The 20,677-nt window shown below is 37.4% G+C and overlaps 1 protein-coding gene across 4 annotated transcripts; it reads right to left on the reverse strand.

Moving 5' to 3' along the window:
* Positions 1-58: 58 nt before the first annotated feature.
* Cnot7 (CCR4-NOT transcription complex subunit 7) lies at positions 59-20,517 on the reverse strand. Of its 4 annotated transcripts, none has more exons than XM_052752078.1 (8): positions 20,405-20,517; positions 18,574-18,785; positions 16,362-16,555; positions 10,972-11,010; positions 9,392-9,553; positions 6,309-6,453; positions 3,336-3,446; positions 59-1,645 (listed from the first exon to the last, which is right to left on the reverse strand). In XM_052752078.1, exons 2-8 carry the CDS (start codon positions 18,688-18,690, stop codon positions 1,517-1,519), a joined length of 897 nt encoding a protein of 298 aa, XP_052608038.1. In that variant the 5' UTR covers positions 18,691-18,785; positions 20,405-20,517; the 3' UTR covers positions 59-1,516. The 4 variants fall into 4 exon arrangements, with proteins under 4 accessions (XP_052608038.1, XP_052608039.1, XP_052608040.1 ...); XM_052752079.1 differs by lacking the exon at positions 20,405-20,517 and adding an exon at positions 19,951-20,187; XM_052752080.1 differs by lacking the exon at positions 10,972-11,010.
* Between the last annotated feature and the right edge of the window lie 160 nt (positions 20,518-20,677).

Raw genomic sequence — 20,677 nt, forward strand, 5'->3', positions numbered from 1 at the left:
AAGAATTAAACACTCCTAAGTAAGTGCTTCAAAAACAAAATCACCAGTCACCAATACGTAAGAAACCATTTCTGAAGCCTTTATTTACAAAAGCTTTAAAAACAAATAATACCCTTTGTTTGCAAATAATGTTTAGTTTAAAAAGGACCGCCCAGTTCCAGCATTTTAGTATCATGAATATCGAATGTACAAGGGAAATGAACTATGTTGCTAACATTTGGAAACTTGCTGATATTACTGACTGAAGTGTAGCTAACACACATTACAACTTGTAGTCCATCACTTCAGGGTTGAGTTAATGATCACCAAAATCTTCCAACACATGCTCTGGTCTGGTCACATATTCTGCATGGCTAAATATTTCATAGTCTCTTGTCAATATATATAAAATAGATTGCAAAGATATACACAAAAAATAAACAAGCATTACACTCCTCAGGTAATTTATTAGCTATATATATGTGTGTGTATTTATACATATTTTGCATTTTGTTGTTTTGCACCAAATCTCTCCATTATTTATTTTTGTAGCATCTATGAAATCACATTTTTTTGCTTTTTTAATTTGATATAAAATGTACCTAAAGACTTATCTTTGGACTTTAATGAAATTGATTTGTGTAGTCAACAAATCAAGAACATCATAAATACACTTATAAAATAAAACAGTAGGGGTAAAAGTGATGGCGTAAAAGGAAGCCAACCAAGGGAGGCGTTGCTGTCATAAAATACAACTGGAGCTCCACCATCTTGAACTTTCTGGCAGATAGTAAACGTCCAATCACAGGGCTTCTTCCTGAAGGGTGTAAAGCTGATCTCCAAGTCTTCAGTCACAGAGCAGCCTATGCATGCCAATTAGAAACCAACAGACCCGAGATGTGCTTGGAAGGTTAAACACTACACACAGAAACAGTAGTTACTAGGCTCTTCAGTAGTTCCTTGTCTTTTTCTCTTAGTCCTGCTGAATCAACAATTTGTACAATGCATGTGCTGTACTCTGAATGTCAAAAACAAGCAAATACTGTAAAAAGGCGGCCGATGGTCATTTTTCCAGCTAAGAGCAAGAAAAACCACAATTTCTGATAAAATAGAGGATTGGAATCACTCTCTAAAGTGCAAACTTGATGGTCCACATCTTAAATACCTATAAGTACTGCAGAATAGAGGGAGAGGCATGAAACAGGGAAATAAATTACAGTCAATGCTAGTTAATTTAGGAAAAGGGAAACAAAACCAAGATCAAGTAGGCAAAGTTTATCAAATTATTCAGTAATGTAGCTTTGTCACACAAGCTTGATAAGAAGTGTATTAAATTAAGGCCAGATTTAACCTGAATGTACTTTTATTTATTAAGATCACAGCTAAGAAAGGCCATACTTAGTACTGAAAGCAGAAAATAAGGGCTACAAAAGGAGGGGAGGTATTGTCTATCATTTAAGGGTTTCAACCAGAGATAAAACCTATGTACAAGCATGTGTGTAATTCGTATAAAAGAAAATAAAAAGACTATTGGATGTCATGACTGCTTGTTGGCTTCCTCTTCATATGCATTCCCTGTGCCATTCTGTACATAGGATGAACCAGAACCAAGGCCATATAAATGACCACAGTATTTGGCATCATCAATATGATCTTCAAAGAACATCTAAAAAGGAATTTTGAAAGAAAAAGATCATTTTAACCAAAAGATACCACTTGTAATTCATACCTCACACTGTAAACGCTATTCTCAAAGTTCCTTTGAGAACATATACTGTCCATTTAACAAATAAGACTGATGCCTCTGACCACAAGCCTAATGGACACTTTTTAAAAAGCATAAATCTGTCTTTCTCATTAACATTTATACCATTTTAAAGAGAATTTATGAGCATGGAAACATGGGAACAGACATTTTTATTTCATTAATACAGCCAACTCAACAGACTGAGAGAAATAATAGCAGAAGGGGAGAAGAGGGTATACCATTTTAAGTTGTCTTTTGTCTATGTGCAAGGTTGAATTAACTAAAACTAAACAAATCCTCAACATGTTATAGGCAGTAAACACCTGAATATTCTCACTACATTACTGTCCTTGAAGAAGCCAAGGAAAATAAAGATAAGCTGGCACCGGAAACCCACCATTAACTAACCGTTAAGCATTTTAAAAATGAAAATCCAAAAGGTGGTTGTATTGAAACTAAACAAAATATTTACTTCTCATGAGTGGACAATCCAAATAACTTCTGAATCAATACTACCTGGCAAAACAGATCAAATGTGTTCTATCGTTAGCATGCTTCTACCAAAAGAACATAGTCAAAATAATTCCACTGCAAATACTTTGCAAAAATAAAAATGTCTTTTTGCAGGCAAAAAAAAAAAAAAAAAAAATTCACCCTATTATGGTTTGGTAAAATTAAAAAAAAAAATTTATTATTACCATCAATGAGGTAACCACACCACCCATCATCTAATTATCTAACATAAAAACAGACTGTTTTGCTAAACACCGTCCTTCCATTCCTAACAATTTTATATTCAAGTACTTAATGGGGGGTGGGGGGGTGGGGTGGAGAAGATTCCTGATACAGCTTTTCTTTTTTTGAGATAGGGTTTCTCTGTTTAACAGAACTGGCTGTCTGAGAACTTGCTCTGTAGATCAGGCTAGCCTCAAAACTCGCAGAGATCTGCCTGCCTCTGCCTATCAAGTGCTTGGATAAAGGCACGTGTCACCACTGCCCAGCCTGAAACAGTTTTTAATTCAACTATATATCAGATTTCAGATTTATTTAACCCCTTATAATTGAAAACCCCGTTAAAGAACTCTAAGTTCTACTTTATAAACTCTTCAAAGCAATTAAGAAAGACATGAGCAAATACATTTTCACCACCAATTTCAAGTAAGAGAAGGGCCAACTAAGGAAACCGTCACAAATGCCTGACTCAGAAGGGACACTTACAGGGACTAAGAAAGTCCTCTAGAACTCACTCACTAGTGATCTTTGAGCATAAACAGTCACTAGCCTCTGGTCTGTTTGTTCCCCTGAGAAATAGGATGTTCACATGTACATAGTTTCTACAGTCAAATCATTTTATAGTCTATAAATAACATCTTTCGTGTACAATAAATGGAATGTTTTTTATTCTATAAAGAATTTTTTCTTTTATTCCTTTTTGAATTACATTTCAGGAGGACTTATTTAACACTTTCACTCGTGTGGTGAATGTAACTTATATAGTACCTCTATTTATATCTTCACTTAGTAGGTTCTTAATGCCCCAAACTTTTGTCATCAGATTTTTAATGTTCTCTATCTAACAAGCAAGAAAAAGGCACTGATGTCTTCATACTTCTCTCATTTTGAAAAAGGCCATTCCTGTAAGCAATGAATCAGATCCTGCTTGGTGCTGAGGTCCTATCCGTTCCAGCTCTAACTGTTCAGCAACTTCCTGTAATCCTCCCTAGAAGGAAGAAAAGTTGCTTGTCAAATAGAGAAAAGACTTTGGTACCTGATTTAGATACTAAGAAAAATATGAATTAAATTTTTCATATGTAAAGACTAACCTTGTAAAGATGGCAAGGGGGTTGATACAATAAAAATAATATATTTGTGGAATTTAAAAGCCTTTTTATCAGAAAATGAAAATTCTAATAGGAAATTTTATCTTAATTATGTATTTTAAGGCACATGACAGACAAACTATTCCCTAAAGATATGGAGAATGTAGTTCATATTCAGAGTAAAAGTAATCAACCATACTCAGTGTATTGAGCCATCAATCATTAAAAAATTCAGTAACAAGTATAGACAGTTTCTTTGAAATTATCTACCTATCCACTAAATTTTTTAAAACTAAATAAAGCAAAGACATCACAATCATTCAGATCATTGTCAATATACCACATAACTTTATTTATTTTTTTGTCACCCAAGAAGAGAACTTTACAAATATAAAACTTTTTAGAATGGTTTCCTATGACTGCTTACAGTAATATAATATAATATAATATAGCTAGGACAGAGAAAACAAAACAAAACAAAAGAATGTGAACGGAAAAACGAGAGACAAAATAAAAGATAGGCAGAAACAGAATCTACCTATGAATCCTCCTTCAATGCTAAAGCCTTTACTAACAAACCAGACCTTCCCATCCTAGCTTTCCATAGGACTTTGTATAGCAACTGCTTCTGTGCTAAAAATATCATGTGTATTAAGTGTCCTGAGCAGCTGCTTGTAACAGAGGAGTAGAACAGAAATGAGTGAACAGTACCTTCTCACTGACTGAACTTTTTAATATAAGCAGCTCACACGGCACACAATAAAATATTTGGTATTTTCTGACACTTCTGAATAAAGATGAGTAAAAATTTAGTACTCTATTTCTGAAAATTATTGTGCCAAGCTGTCAACTTAAAAAAAAAAAAAAAAATTCCCGAGCCATATCAAAGCATGGAAGCCTTAGACTCTCAACACGCCACATGTTTGTATAAGTAGTCAGGATATTCTGCTGGAAGTTAACTTAGGAGAAGACGCCTTGAATTATACAGAATACAGTCATGAAACTATCTTTTTAAAAACTCCCTAGTTATACGGCGCCATACTGACATCAGAGGCAAATAACCTGTGTTAGTCCTACAATTCTCAGTCCATTTGTTGAAATCAAAGCCTCCACATTCAATTCCTCTATTCCTGCTAAAGAAAAACTCTTAGAAGTCCTTACTATCCCCTCAAAGCACAACTCTGTACTTTTCTGAAGCCTAGTTAGAAAACTTGACCAATCTAGGTTTTCCTGAAGAAAGGGGCAATACCGACTATAAAACAACCACAGTATCTAAATTTGTTTTTGTGTCCTCAGTTATAACTTAAATTCACACCAAAACCCAGCTACTAAAACCCCACACACTGTACTGCCAGGGATATGTGCCAACTCAGTGAATTTGCTCTTAAGCCGAAGAAGTACTTTTCTTTAACCAGGAAATGTTTGTTTTGATAAAATTAATGTTCAAAGGTTAAAAATAAATGGTTATACATGTTCAGTAGTATCAGACTAAGCTAAGCCTAAGGTAGAGCCTACACATTTATTATAGCACTTACACCTAACCAGTTCAGCTATGTAATTAAATCATAAAACGATCACATTTCAACAAGAAAGAATCAAGAAAACGTTGGTCATCAGGACAGTCTTAAGGAAAAACTCATTCACACACTACTGGATGTCTCTGCCTGCTGCTGGCCAACCCCAACCTGCGTCTCTATGACAGTTCTGTGTGCTGGGATCATGAGCACCCCTGTAACGGGACCACTACTCCTCACACTTTTCTTTCAGTTCATGATTCTCTCTCTATCTGGCAGCAGTAACAAAAATCTGACCCTTAGCTTGACCTTTGTTAAAAATTTATTCTGGGGGCTGGAGTTGGTTCAGTAGCTAAGAGCGCTTAACTACTGTTGTGGAAGATCCAGGTTCAGTTCCCAGCACCCGCTGGGTGACTCGCAATTGCTCATAACTCCAGTTCCAGAGGGTCTGATACCCTCTTCTAGTCACTGCCAGTTCTAGCTATACAGGTACACAGGAACAGACACACATATAAATCCTAAAAATAAATAAAGAAATAAATACAGCAACCTTATTCTGGGCTGGAAAGATGGCTCAGCAGTTAAGAGCCTTTGCTATTCTTACAGAGGACCTGGGTTCAATTCCCAGCACTCACATGGTGGTTCACAACCTCCATAACTACAATTCTAAGGGATTAAATGCCCTCTTCTGACCTCCTTGGGCAGCAGGCACACATTTGGTATGTAGATACACATGCAGGCAAAAATACTCATATACATAAAATAATTTTAAAACAAAACAAAACAAAACCAATCAAACAAAACATAAACCTAAAAACACCACCTCATCCTGCCAACATAAATACTGCAGTTTTGAAAAGGGATTATCTATACATTATTATTTCTGTTAAGAACAGGATCACATAATTTAACAGCATTTAACATAACTTTGAAAATATGGCTTAAACATTCAGGCCTAAGACATTATGTAAGTTACTTGGGCTAACTCAGTGGTTCTCAACCTTCCTAATGCTATGACCCTTTAACGCAACTGTATTAAACTCCTCGTGCTGTGGTGACCCCCAACCATAATATTATTTTCAATGCAACTTCATAACTGTAACTTTGCTACTGTTATGAACTGTAAGGTAAATATCTGTGTTTTCTGATGGTCTTCGGTGACTCCTGTGAAAGGGATCTCAACTCACAAGTTGAGAACCACTGGTTTAACCAATGTGTTGTTCCAGATAAAGTCATCTGAAGCCTTACTTTGAGATTTTTGCAGCTCTTCATGAGGTACTTCACATCATAAATGACAGGAAAAAATAATCGAAGGATCTCAAAGAAATCAAGTTCTTCTTCAGGCAAGTTAGAGTTGGTCAGGATTTTGATTAAATAGCCAAAGTCATAACCACTAATAAAAAGATTAAAATAATACAAAAAAAAAGCCCATCAATAACACTGAAAGAAATTAGTTTTTCAGATACAAAGTTTAACAAATCATGCTATAGACAAAAGGAATAAAAAAAAATGTGCACACAGGAACAAAGAAAGGAAACATATTCCTAACTGCAATGCAGAAATGCTGTGAGGTTATGGCCCAGTGATTGCTCTGAGTCCTAAGCATACGAGACTATTAATTCAACTCTATCATCTAAACTAACATTTTTCTGATACTTAAGAAAATTCTGGGCTAGGGAGATGCTGTTCAAACATGAGTATTTGAGTTTGATCCCCAGCACCCAAGTAAAACCTGAGAGTTATGTCAACCCCACAAAGAATACACCCATGCACCTACACACATAAAATAAAAAAATTCTAAAAAAAAAAATTAAACTATAATGAACATTAAGAATGATGAATGGGCCGGGCGGTGGTGGCGCACGCCTTTAATCCCAGCACTCGGGAGGCAGAGCCAGGCGGATCTCTGTGAGTTCGAGGCCAGCCTGGACTACCAAGTGAGTTCCAGGAAAGGCGCAAAGCTACACAGAGAAACCCTGTCTCGAAAAACCAAAAAAAAAAAGAATGATGAATGGGAAGGAGAACAAAAAAAATGTTAGAAGCTAGCAAGACATGACATTTCAAAGGCAAAATCATGTAAAAGTTTGTCACGATTTACAGGAAATGTCAATGCCTCCCGATTCTAAAGAAGTCCCTAACAGAGTATTTCCCTTTCACCTAAGTGACTTTATTAGTATGTACGTTCCTCAAATGCTGTTTTTACCTCAGTACAATTCTCCAAGAGATATTATCAATAGAAAAGTTAAGCATGAACAAAGAAAAAGTGAGAACGGGCTTTTCCCTACATGATACACTCAAGCTCCTGCTGTCTCAAATGGAGAGCACACATGCTCATCACTTTCCGCAGCTGCCCAACTCCCTCCCCTGAACTCCTCAGACACTACTTCCTATTGAGGGCCTGCAAGAGCAGCCTTCGCTAGGTGCCCAATTCCCAGAGATCTCTTCATAGCACAAATGCTTGCTGGGACTAGCCTTTAGGAACATGGACTTTCTCCACTGCTTAAAGGACAGGAATCACAGTTCTATCTTTCCCTTACATATAAATCAAACTCATATTTGGCAAATGACCTCTCTTTTGGAGATACAAAATAAAACTTTTATTTGATATTCATTATTTTACTTTTAATTTGAAAGGGGACTTGTTTTACTACAGATCTTTAGCATAAGCACCCAAGAGCAGAAAGCTTACATTTATTAGTTTGCAAAGAAGTGACCTTTCCAGTTACCTTAAATACAGTACTATGGCTTTTGCTTACTTCTAGTAAATACTATAGTTTAGAATTTATATATACATGTGAGTATTTATGTGTGTAATTTACTTATTCATTTTTTTGGACCAGGTTTCACTACTAACTCTGGCTGGGCTGAAGTTTAGTTACTATGTCTCCATAGTATAGTATAGTATGTCTCCATAGTAACTAGGATAGCCTGAACTCAAGACATCTACCTGCCTCGGCCTCCCAAGTACTGGGATTAAAGGTACCATAACTAGCAGGATTTATAATTTTAAAAAAATTAATAGAAATAGACTAAAACATGAAAAAAAATTTTTCATGGAATAATCTTATAAATATACCACATTAGCCGGGCGGTGGTGGCGCACGCCTTTAATCCCAGCACTCGGGAGGCAGAGGCAGGCGGATCTCTGTGAGTTCGAGGCCAGCCTGGTCTCCAAAGCGAGTTCCAGGAAAGGTGCAAAGCTACACAGAGAAACCCTGTCTCGAAAAACCAAAAAAAAAAATTAAAAAATAAATAAATAAATAAATAAATATACCACATGCTAATCTAGACTGAAGAGTTGATGAAAACATGAACCCTGCTTGGTTTTGCCCATCTTGCTATCCCCAGTGCTGAGTCAATAGTACTTATTCAAAATATTTTTTGAGTCAATGATGTGTTATACAAACTAAAAGAACTAGTTACTTTGTATCTTTACAAGTGGGAACATAGAGAAAAGCTGGTATCTGAGAATTCTTATTTTCAGTACTTACAACTTAAAACTCACTATATAATACCACATCAAAGTCTACTTCAGGAATTACCCACCACGAGAATCATTCCATGTGGAAGATTCTTATTGAAAAAAAAAAAAAAAGTGTGAAGGCTATCAAGATTAGTGTAGCTCTGACTGGCCCAGAACTTATTATATAGACCAGGCTGGCCTTTAACTCAAAAAATCCTCCTGCCTCTGCCTCCTGAATGCTGGAGTTAAAGACGTGTGTCACTATGCCTAGCAACACAGTACATTTTAAAAACCTAAGACTACAGACAGAAACCCTGTTATGAGATAGACAAATTAATTTAAAAAAAAAACAACCAAAACTATAACAAAGGTCACTTTTTTTCCCAGAACTGCTAAATCAGTTAATTTACAAAGGAAAACATTTTCTCACACCTGCAAGTAAATGAACTTTTATAAAAGTGAAATAACTTCCCTGTAACTATCCAGTTTTATTTTTATAATAATAAAGAATTAAACATCATCACGTTCTGAGTATATAAAATACTAGATGCTTTAAATAGGTTGTAACTGACATATATATAAATGGTTAAGACCCATGAGCGGCACAAATCCCCAATGGTTTGCCAGGTATTAGTGAAGGTTTGTCTAGCTTATGTTCTTTCCACTAAGCAACATTATCTCTCACAGGCTACAACAAATTCCTTGTTAAGAGGTAAAGTGGACAACATTTTTCTCAAGTGAGGTAGAAGACTACCTCTCATGGTAGTTAATTCTTTCTAGAACCAAGCATAGAGCTGATATGCGACCCAAGTAAGTGTAAGGCAGAGATAGGATGCAAGCATGCTGCAATCTTTTTATTTATTTTTACCTATGAAATGATAACCATTTGACCCCTTCACAAAGAACCACTCCTGAAGTCATAAGAAGTTCTGCAAAGTATTGGGTCTCAATTCCTTCCTCCTCGTGTTTTTTAAACTGGATACCAGATGTTGTTAGTAGCTCTATAGAGTCCTGAGCATACATGTCCTCCCTGCCAGGAGAAAGAGAAAAATAATGTTCAAGACCACCATCACTTTAAACAGCTGTTCTCCCACTCACACCTACAACTACAGTGCAGAAACAAGACGGGATTGGTTTGTCTTATGTGCAACCATCCGAGTGCTTCACAACTCTCAAGAAAAACAAAACTTAAAATATCCAAAAAGTAAATGATCATTCATAATAGTCCAATGGTGAGTTTTTAACCCTTACCATCAACTCAATTTCATTAGCTTCTACACATTCTATAAACTTCACTGGGCTTAAAAAGGGTCTTTTACTCACCAGAGGCTACCACAGACATGCTCTGTTCAGGAGCTCTCAGTCTCCGCAGCTATTTAGTGCTGCCAGATGGAGCTGTAGCCACAGCTATGAGGGGCTATGCACACCTCTCACGCTCTCAGTAGAACCAGGAAGGAGACACCAAGTGGCAAACATCTCTTGTGGCTGAGTTAAACTACATTCCATCTTAAAGAAAAGGCGATGCCTCCTCTCACCAATGAGGAGCCTTTCAGTGGCTCCAGTAAGCAGGGAACTGTTCAGAATTAAGGACTCAGTTACGACAGCAGTCTCTTCCTCCAGCAACCACATACCTACATTAGAGGCAAACATAATCCTAGAAGACTACCTTCTAAAACCAAGCCAAGAAACCTAACTATAAGCCAGCCCTTCAAAATTTTACTGAAGCCAGAACAAAGGCACTTCTAATTCCCAAGCACAAGTATGTTAAATATCCAAAATATTATAATAAAAGTTGAGGATTTATGAAAAAGTATTTTGTGGATTTACCATTAACTTATATTTACTTTTTTAACTTAATACTGGTTTCTACCATTAGCAAAAGAAAATTTCTAAAGACTTTAATAAAACTAACAATACCAAAACAAATGTTTGACTTTGACCAAAAGTATTTTTGTAGTTTACTCTCTGGAAATCAATTTCTAACACAATGTCAAAGGTCACTTTTAGTTCCCAGACTGTCAGGAGGTAATTAACAAAGCTAAGAACTGAAACATTTAAAAACAGAGAGGAGCCACAATCATCACATTACATCATCATTTCTCTTGGAAAATTCTTTAGGAAAGATAAAATAAATTCAACGCAGTTTTTTTGGTTTTTTTGTTTTCCCCCAGTTATACTAAAACTAGGTCCCTTACATGAGAATTTTACCACCAGGTCCTTGGGCTCACACTGAAGTATGTTTGAACAAGTGTAACCAACCAAGAATACAGCAGACTGTTCTCCAGGCTCACATTGCTCTTAGCCACATGCTCAACTTATTATGTTCAACATCACATAACCATGACCAAACTAAATAATATATCAATGAGGTAGGACAGTGAGTTTTGTGATATTTAAGTCATCATTACCCACACTTGCCCAATGATAATAATCACCAGGGGAACTTACCAAAAATATGGATTCCCAGGTCCCATTGCAGTCCCAGACCTATTGAATCACAGTTCCCAGGTGAGAGACCTGGAGGAGTACCTCGGGTATTTTATAATAAAGTAAGATTGGCAAACAAAGACATATGCAAAGTCCCTTTCTCTCTTCTGCAGAGTTCACATAGCTTGCTCTAAGCATTGTAGAAATGAGACTTTAATATAAGTTTTGTACAGATCCATGCTTTATAATACCCAGCTCTTAACTATATGGGTAAGGGAAATCTCTAGGCAGGAAGATGGAAAATTTCTATAGTAAGGTAAGTGTAAGAGCAATTATGAGTCACATTTCCAAATCAATGCATTGTCCTTTTCTGATGATACCAAGTTTGAAAAGGTCTGCATTCTTCCTCCTTTATCCTTAAATACTCTAGCAATAAAGGGGAAAAATACTAAAACTAACCTTAAAAAGTAACTATAACATTGTTTAGTCAAAATGTAAGAATTTCTGCTGGTGTTGGCTACTGCCTATTAGATCCATTGTTCAGAATTATGAATGGTATTAAAGATTAATCAACTCCTGATGTTTAAGATAGCAAAATATCTAGTTATGGCTAACATGAGTAAAAACCATGTAAAAATTTCTAAAGACTTCCCCAAAGGTAGAGGTATACAGCTATCTTCAGTTAACATCCTAAAGATCCACTATCTCCTAACTCACACTATGTAAAAGTACCAAATTTACTACTTTTATAATATGAACAAATCCTATTATAAAAACTCACACTTCTAAATCTAAATATGTGTTCTCTTTAACACTGAGTTAATGAGAAGTAGTTCTGGATTACCTCCCACATGCCTACCACAGAGGTGATAAAGTATCTTGTTTAAATGTCATTTACTGCCATATACACACTTTCCTTTATAAGTCAAATTTGCTTTCATAAAAATATAAACTCCAATATACTACAATTTATGCTACAATCATAGTTAAAATATAAATAAGCTGGAACAGTTACAAGATGGTTAGCTATCTTTAGTTTTTAATAAACTCAAAGAAATTAATAACACAAAAATATCCCTAAAACCATAAAGGCTATGAATGACAAGAAGACAAATAAAAAGAAAATATTCTCGCAAGTAAAATTAGCAAGCTATTAAAAAATACGATATTTACTATTTTGATGGATGAAACAGGGTAGGACTTAACAACCTGTAAGTAACTACAACTTCCAGAAAGCAGTAGCAAGCCCACCTGCCTGTTTCTCAATATGTACATATGTGCCTAATTAAAACTTACTTAAAATACCTTAAATATTCATTCTGTGAATGGATAAATGAAGCTTAACACTGTTTTTACCTTTGGATTTAGATCTTTCCTTCCAATAAAACAATCACGAAGTTTTCTAAAGATATACAGCTATTCCATGATTGATGTTATGTTCTGATAAACTCATTAGGACTTAGAAAAACACAGTAACGAAAGGTGGAAATACTATTAAACTACCCAAGAAACCAAGCATCAAACCAAACTTGGCAGCAGAGTACAAAGCAAAATACCATTGTTTATATACAAGAAAGTGGCTCACTTGGAAATTGTGCTTGCTATTGTTACTCAACACTTTACAAGAGTATACATTGCTGCCTAAGAAAAAAGTCAAAATTCTAAATTTAACATCTCATCTACTGAATACATCCTACTTTTGTACCATTATAAAGTCAAAAAGGTGTAAGTTAAGCCATCTTAAGTCAGGAGCCATAGGAGTGTCTCACTAAAGAAGAACCTAAAACATATACCCTAATCACTCAACCATAGCAAACAGATATACTACAGTACATTAAGAAAAAGGTCAAGTAAATGATTACTTAGAACTATGAATAGCAGTATCACACAGAAATGAGATGTCCTTAATATATACCGACTATAGTAAAATAGTTACAAAACAATTAGAAGGAAGTATTGGAAATAATAGTTGTTGCTAATAGTTGTTTCAATGTTTCAATACTACCCTGTTTCAAAAAGCATGTTATTTTTGTAAACAAAAAGACCAAAAAAAAGTCAGTAAATGTGCTTTATAAATCACAGACTTATTTTGTTAGTCATGTTTGCTTTCTTTATGTCTAAAGTGCATACACTTTAAAGTTAACAGCCAGTCCTTAAAAAAAAAAGCCAGATGGTGGTGGCACATGCCTTTAATCCTAGCACCTAGAGGGAGAGACAGGTGGATCTCTAATTTTTGAGGCTAGCCTGGTATACAGAGTGAATTTCAGGACAGCCAAGGTTACACAAAGAAATCCTGTCTTAAAAACAAACAAAACAAAGCAACCCCCCACACAGCCAGTCCTCATGTTGGTAAATCCACACAGGGCAAATGTGTTTACCTCACCAACCACCTTTCATACCCAAAGAGATAATGGTAAGGTGAGAAAATCCCACTGAAGCAAAACCAACAGTTTTTAGGCTACAATGGCACTGGTGGCCACAGCCCCAGCTCACTCCATAGCACTGAAGCTAAGCTCTCATTTAGGACACTAGAGCAGTCACTGTGCTCCTTAACTAAAGCTGTAACTCTCTATACTGTTAGAAAATCATCAAGGATTGTAAAGAGGAAGCAAACCATCGTAGCTTTACAACAAACATTAGTAAAGATAAGTTTGCTTCCAATCCCACACCACAGTAAGTATAGTAATTACGATGATAAAAATCTCAAGATGCCTAGAGAAAACCATTTTTACATGGAGAACATTATCTGTTCCTAAATGTTTGTCACATAATACTGATCTAGATACTACAAATCAAAGATTCAGAGAATGTAAATAGTTATAACTAAAACTTGAAATGAGTGCAGGTATTTCTTACATGTATGCTACTCTGAAGTATCTATTCAAATCTACTCAAAGTATCTATTAATACGACACACACTGTAACCATAAATATCTTTCCATATCCTAAATTTTATATCTACACCTGATAAATAATGATTTGCATTTACTCCCTTGATGCTAATGTAAAACCTGAAAGAACACTGGCAAACCTAGAAGCACCCTGACTTGGACCAAAGCAAATTTAAACATAAAAGCATTCACAAGCACAGACAACAGACAGGAGAGATGGGAAGTCCTCATTGTACTGTAGAGCATCGCACACTGACACATTCCTTCTAGACATTCAACAAGGTCAATTTCACCATTCTTCAACATGTCCAAGATGCTATCATGACCTTTTCCACATTAGGCAGTACTACTTTTATCTTCTCAATGGCTTTTGTTCTGCTTAACATTTTTCACTTAGTCTTCTTAATTTTTAAACTCCATTTTTTCATTTATTTATTTTGTGTGTGTGTGCCTACACATGTCCATCATGGACACACGTGAAGCTTAGAGCATAACTTAAGTCAGTCTGTTCTTGCCTACTATGTTCTGAGCATCATACTGAGGTCATCAAGCATGGTGGCAGGCACCTACTCACTGAGCCTCCTCACCAGCCTTTATATTCTTTTCTTTACCATTTCTCATGACTTTACCATTAGTATAAATAGTAGCAAGACTTGGCAGTGAAACCAGCTGTCTGGTTTAATAAGGAAAAACAAAACATTGCTCAGAGACTAATAGGAAAGTCACTGCTACAAAAACTATCTAGCAAAAACTACCAACTTTACCATCCGACACAGATGTACTAGTTACTGCTCACAAACTGGGTATGTTATGTAAAAAAACAAAAAGCCAAACAAAACAAAACAATCCTATGGAACCTTGAAGAAATAAAACAGCAAGTAACTAAAGAGTTTTCATTTAAGAAAAGGCTGGAAGACCATTTCTAGTTTGTTCCAGATTTGTAGTACTGAAGAAATGTTACACAGTTGCAGTGGAGATGAGCACCTTTAGCCGGTACAGGCTCTAGAGACTACTGCCATGGTACTAGACATGAAAATACTCAGTATTATTTACAGTTAACACATGCATTTTAAAGATACACAGCTGCACCACTGACACCAACATCCCTAAACCCATCAGTCCTGCTATTCACTAGGTCTTCCATGTTAAGAAGTACATACTCAACACGGAAGAGGAACAAAGAATTCTTACGATGGCACTAGCATTAATTTTCTTATCATCTCTGTTGCTATTTTTCAAATGAGATGTTTGATATTATACAAATACAGGCTACCAAACATAAAGGCACTAAAATATTGTTACATAATGCAGAGAATACTATATATTTTATTTCCGTACTTAACAGAAATAATATGCTCCTGTCCCCTAATGGGAATTTACAATTTGCAGTTCAGAAGCACATGAGCTCCATGATAGTTATGAATGTGGCCCAACACAAAAGTGTAAATTGTGTTTAAAAAATTGTGATTTTTTTTTCCATTTTAAAACCTCACTGCATGGTACTTGAGCATGAACTTTGCCAACGACAACCTTGTGTCATAATGTCAAAAGGATGGACTCACCTCCATGTAGTTCTCTCAGTTATCAAGACTACAATAAATAATGTAGAACTATTGTAATGAAGGAAATGGAGTTTAGACCCGAGATTTGAGTTAGACATCAGATTCTGGTATACCAAAGGATCAAGAATACTATTATATTTCCTGTATTGTAGATCAAGGTTTTGTGGGTTATATGGGAATAGTGATTAAAGAACACAGATTTGAAAGAAAATATACTTAACTTTCCAATAAACTTATTGCATGTGATAAGTATCTACTTAAGATGCAAAGTATGAGTGTAATAAAAAAAAAATCTCTTCACAGGAACGGTGACTATTTTAACAAATGTATAGTGGACTGAGGCTGTAGCTGAATGGTACCTGCTTGCTTAGCAAAAGTGCCTCCTCCCCAGTTGTATAAATTTCAAATTGGGCACAAAATAGTGAGTTTTAGGTGTGGTGACACACGTCTTCAATTCCTGCACTTGGGAGGCAGAAGCAGATGGATCTCTGGGAGTTTGAGGCCAACACTGTCTACATAGGTTAACATTCGAAGCTAGCCTGGGCTACGTAGTGAGACCCTGTCTTAAAAGAGCAAAACAACAGTAAAATGTAATGGTAAAATCAATATCCTAAGCGTTATGTCTTAGGACCCCAGGTTTAATCTGCAGCACCTTAAATAACAACAAACAACAACAGAAAGCCTTAACAAAAGTACAGTTTTACAACTTTCTGGAAAAGCAGCAGTCATATTTTAGAAATAACATCTCTGTAACTAAACAGTCTTTGCAATTAGAAGTTTTTATTATCTCAATTCTCTTTGCCTCATAATAATAAGCTTAAGTTTTTGAAATTCTCTGTGCAATAAATTTTCAGAGAAACTACAGCAAATACATTTACAATTTCGCTACATTAAAACTCAATTCCTAAAATTAAACTAGAAACATAAAGTTGGGGTTATATATTTATTTCCCACTTACGTCAAATTAAATTTAAAATTAAACTGCCAAGTTGAAGTTCCTGGAGGGTATTCTCCTTGCTCATTCATAAATGTCAGTCCTAGCTGAATTATCTTTAACAAGTCTACATTACATCGCAATAGTTGGTATTGGTAGTCAGCATTGCTCCTGAATTCTCCAATGGGCCTTGCAACAACACCTGGAAACTCGGTGTCCTGTAAAATAATTTTGAGATTCATTATTTACTAAATGGTCATAAACAGACTCCATAAACTCTCAGGATAATTTCTGAGGCAAGTCAAAGAATTCTATTACAATGATATTCTGTATGTTCACACTCAATTATTAGGTATTCTTTAAGTACAAAGAGTATTACTTTTTAGATCCCAAAATTTTATAAACTTAACTACTTTTTCTTAGTTTAAATTTGTCAATAAATTATTACCTTGTACAGATAACTCATGATAAACTCAAGCAAATATTTGCTTCATATCCAAGGAAAAGAAAACTTACACAAAGCATGTCAAGATTCCCACTCCCTCTTATAGGCTGTTATTATTTCTGTACTACATCTATTCCATATCATCTGAGAAATAATGAGAACTAGGAATTTCTGCTGCCTATAAAATAACCCTCCCTGCCCAAACAGAAAGTTTCAGTCCTAATTATGGAAAAGTACACCTTTATTACATAGGTAATGAATGTCTATGTATAGATATTCCTATTTTAAGCAAGCATCCTGTTCATTCTCAGAGAAGCACTTTTTTTTTTAAACTTGTGATACTAAGAAAATTAAATTATATTTTAGTTTGGCATGAGAATTCAAATTAAGGCCAGCTAAAACCAAAAATGACATAGAAAGTCAATATGAAACAGCAAAGAAATCAAAACTTCTTGAATTTAGTACTACAGCCAATTATTAGATTCAATAATCATGATACTAGACTTGGGTGGGGCTGGAAATATAAGTGTAAGACACTAAAGTACTGCTTTCTAGGGCTAATAATCGAGTGGATCTAGAACACAAAAAAGTAGCTGTAACAGATACAGAGTGCAGTAACAAGGCTGAAAGTAACTGCACTCTAAGCAGACCGAACACCACCTATAAGAACGGAGTTGTTTAACAACCTAGTGTGTTTCTGCAGCTTTAGCAATGTTTTCCTAAGAGATTTAATTGGGTTTTCCTTTGTTTGAAAAAGATACCCCAGAACTCACTGGCTTCTGAAACCTTATCTGGTACTAGTAGCACGGCCTTGGGCTTGCTTAGAACTAGCTGACATTCTTAAATGGGCTTTAGTGTTCTCCTGTTGAATGTAATCAGTTTCACAAAATTTCAACATCACACAAGTATACTCTGTAACTATTTCCCAACAAAGACAAAAAAAAAAAATTGTGTAAACCATAAAAATATTTAAGTTTCTCAAGCTAACTAATGCCCTCTGCAGCCTTGGTATCACCCTTGTCTTCTCTGCAGCTAAGACTCAGTAAGACTCAGTAAGAACCCACAGGAATACCAGCCTCCTGAGAGCATCCAATCCACACAAAGCCTGTCTCCTGTAAGCCCTTAAAACCACCTGACACAAGCCCAAACTCTAAAGTATTTCTAAAACTTTTATTCAGATGCTCTTGACTCCTAATCCCTTGTCAATTAATGCTAGCAGTAACAAACTCAAGCTATCAAATACAGGCTTGTTTCTGATGGGCTTTGCTGGAGGGACTAGGCAATTTTTTTCATGATTAAATTAATCCCTTGATATCAATGAAAAGGGTTTAATTCAAGATTTCTTAAATCCCACTTCAGGGCCTGGAGAAAGAGTTCGTTTGGTAAAATGCTTGGCGTACAAACAAGAGGACTGAGTTCAATCCCTAGAATCTGTTTTTAAAAGTGCATGGTCCACGTGCTTGTAATTTAAGTGCTTGGAAAGCAGAGGCAGGTGAATCCCTGGGGCTTCCTGGCCAGACAGCCTCGTTTAATCAGTAAGCCCCAGGCCAGTGAAATAACGTACACACACACCTCCAGGCCAGTGAAATCACACACACACACACACACACACACACACACACACACACACACACACACACACGTACAAAATTCCCACTTCACCCTCACAAAAGGCATTTGAAATCACACACACACACACACACACACACACACACACACACACACACACACGTACAAAATTCCCACTTCACCCTCACAAAAGGCATTTTAAAGATTTAGTCAGGTCCATACCATAGCAACATAATTATATTTTCGGATAACTTGACGAATTTTCTTCATCTCTTCGTCCAGGTTACAAGCCCAAACTTCACAAATTCTTTGGCTATGATCTACAGTGGCTGCTGGCATAGTGACAGCACAAGGAGTCTAGATGCCGAGCATCAAAATGTTACACTTGATTGAAGATTTGTTTCATAAAAATATTTTACCCTTTATTTGTGTACCTGTTGAAATAAAAACCACCTATATTATGAATGTGAATCATAAAATAGGGCTGGTATAAACTTAAGGTTACTTGTTCAAAGTTTATAATTCATAACAAAATCAAGTTTTAGAAAGCTACTTTGCTTAAGGTACACAGTTAATATATATAGATAATAAAGCACCACAACATCGATTTCCCAGTTGAATATAAATTTCACTGATTAAAATCTGCTCCCAGTTCAACACTCCACACAAAACTATGATCCATTTCAAGGTTTTTAAAAAAACAAACCGAAATTATTAAGATAAAATGTCCCCGTAACAAAAGTAGTGCTTGCTTTTATCCTAACAAAACACTTAAAATCTTACTTGATTAAAAAATTCTGCCGGGCGGTGGTGGCGCACGCCTTTAATCCCAGCACTCGGGAGGCAGAGCCAGGCGGATCTCTGTGAGTTCGAGGCCAGCCTGGTCTCCAAAGCGAGTTCCAGGAAAGGCGCAAAGCTACACAGAGAAACCCTGTCTCGAAAAACCAAAAAAAAAAAAAAAAAAAAAAAATTCTGCATTACTGGTGTTGGTATTCATTCAAACCAAATCAGAGGAAACATCAAAAACATTTAAAAGTTCTGAGAAAGCGTCAGGCAATCTCAGAAATCAATGTTCACACGGCAGGAGGCAGAAAGAAAGAAGGCAATAAAATATGGGCACCTATGGGCACCTAACATTTTCGAATTTCAAACAAACAACAACAACAAAGAAATCAGACCATTTCTCCTGGCTAGCAAAGCGGGACCTCAGGTTTCTGGTCCATAAACACAAGGTTTACGTTGTACAATGGTGAGGTATAATACAAACAGAAGACTTGATTCTTAGGCAAGAAAACACCAAATGTTAGACCCCAACAACAAAGACCCCAAACAAACAAACAAACAAAAACGAGTAAAAGAGGATGGCCTTGTGTCCTCAACTCGTAAATGGAAGCTGGAGTCATCTCAGCCACCCAAGGTGATCCTGGGCACGCCTTCTTTTTCTCCCTTCTCGCTGCTAACCCAGGCGCATGCACACCCTACGGAAACACTGCAATTGAACACTGCTTCCCTCCACCCCTCACTCTCTACTGCGGTCTCGGGGGTGGTGGTGGTGGTGGTGGGGGGGCCCTGAAGAGGCACCAAAGGCCTTCTCATTACTGAGGTCGCATGTCCTCCGTGGGCTGCCCGCGCAACGTGAAGAAAGCCCAGACGCGTTCATGTCAGGGCTAAGTCGCTTCGCTGGCACACGGCCAGGGGGAAGGTGCTGAGAGCATCCACCAGAGCCAGACTGGACTCGCAACCCCTGCGAGGACGAAGCGACGGAGTTCTCAAGTAGGCCACCGCCCTCCACTCTCAAATTTCCTCCCCCACAACGGAGTCCCAGGTACAAAGCGGTGGCGTCATCACTGCGCGCCGCACTCCTGACAGGCCACCCCCTCCCTCCCCCCCCCAGGCCCGTTACCGCTCCCCCCCCCCGCCCCCCTCCTTCCCTGTCGGCCAGCTCGGTCCGCCACAGCCGCGCTTCGGCGGGCGCCATCGCGCGCCCTCTCAGGTTCCCACTCCCGCCCCTTCCCCCCCCGGCCCCAGCTCGCCCGGGCCCCGCCGGATCTACTTGGGTCTCTGAGCTCGCGCCCCTCCTCTTCCTCCTCGCCATAGAGATAGCACCCGGCGGCGACGGCGGCGGCGGCGGTGGCGGTACCGACGGCGGCAGCGGGTGCCCCATAGACACCTCTCGCCCTGGAAAGGGGGGAAAGGGGAGCCGGAGCGGCGCTGCCCAGCGCGGCGCCGTCGCTCCTCGCACGTCCTGGGCGAGGGCGCGGCATGATGACGTCGGGCCCCGAGGGGGCGGGGCGCTCGGGAGGCGGGGCGGGCAGGTGACGGACGC

This window comes from Peromyscus californicus, unplaced genomic scaffold (assembly GCF_007827085.1).
Source record: "Peromyscus californicus insignis strain IS unplaced genomic scaffold, ASM782708v3 Scaffold_23__1_contigs__length_62951481, whole genome shotgun sequence".
NCBI lineage: Eukaryota > Metazoa > Chordata > Mammalia > Rodentia > Cricetidae > Peromyscus > Peromyscus californicus.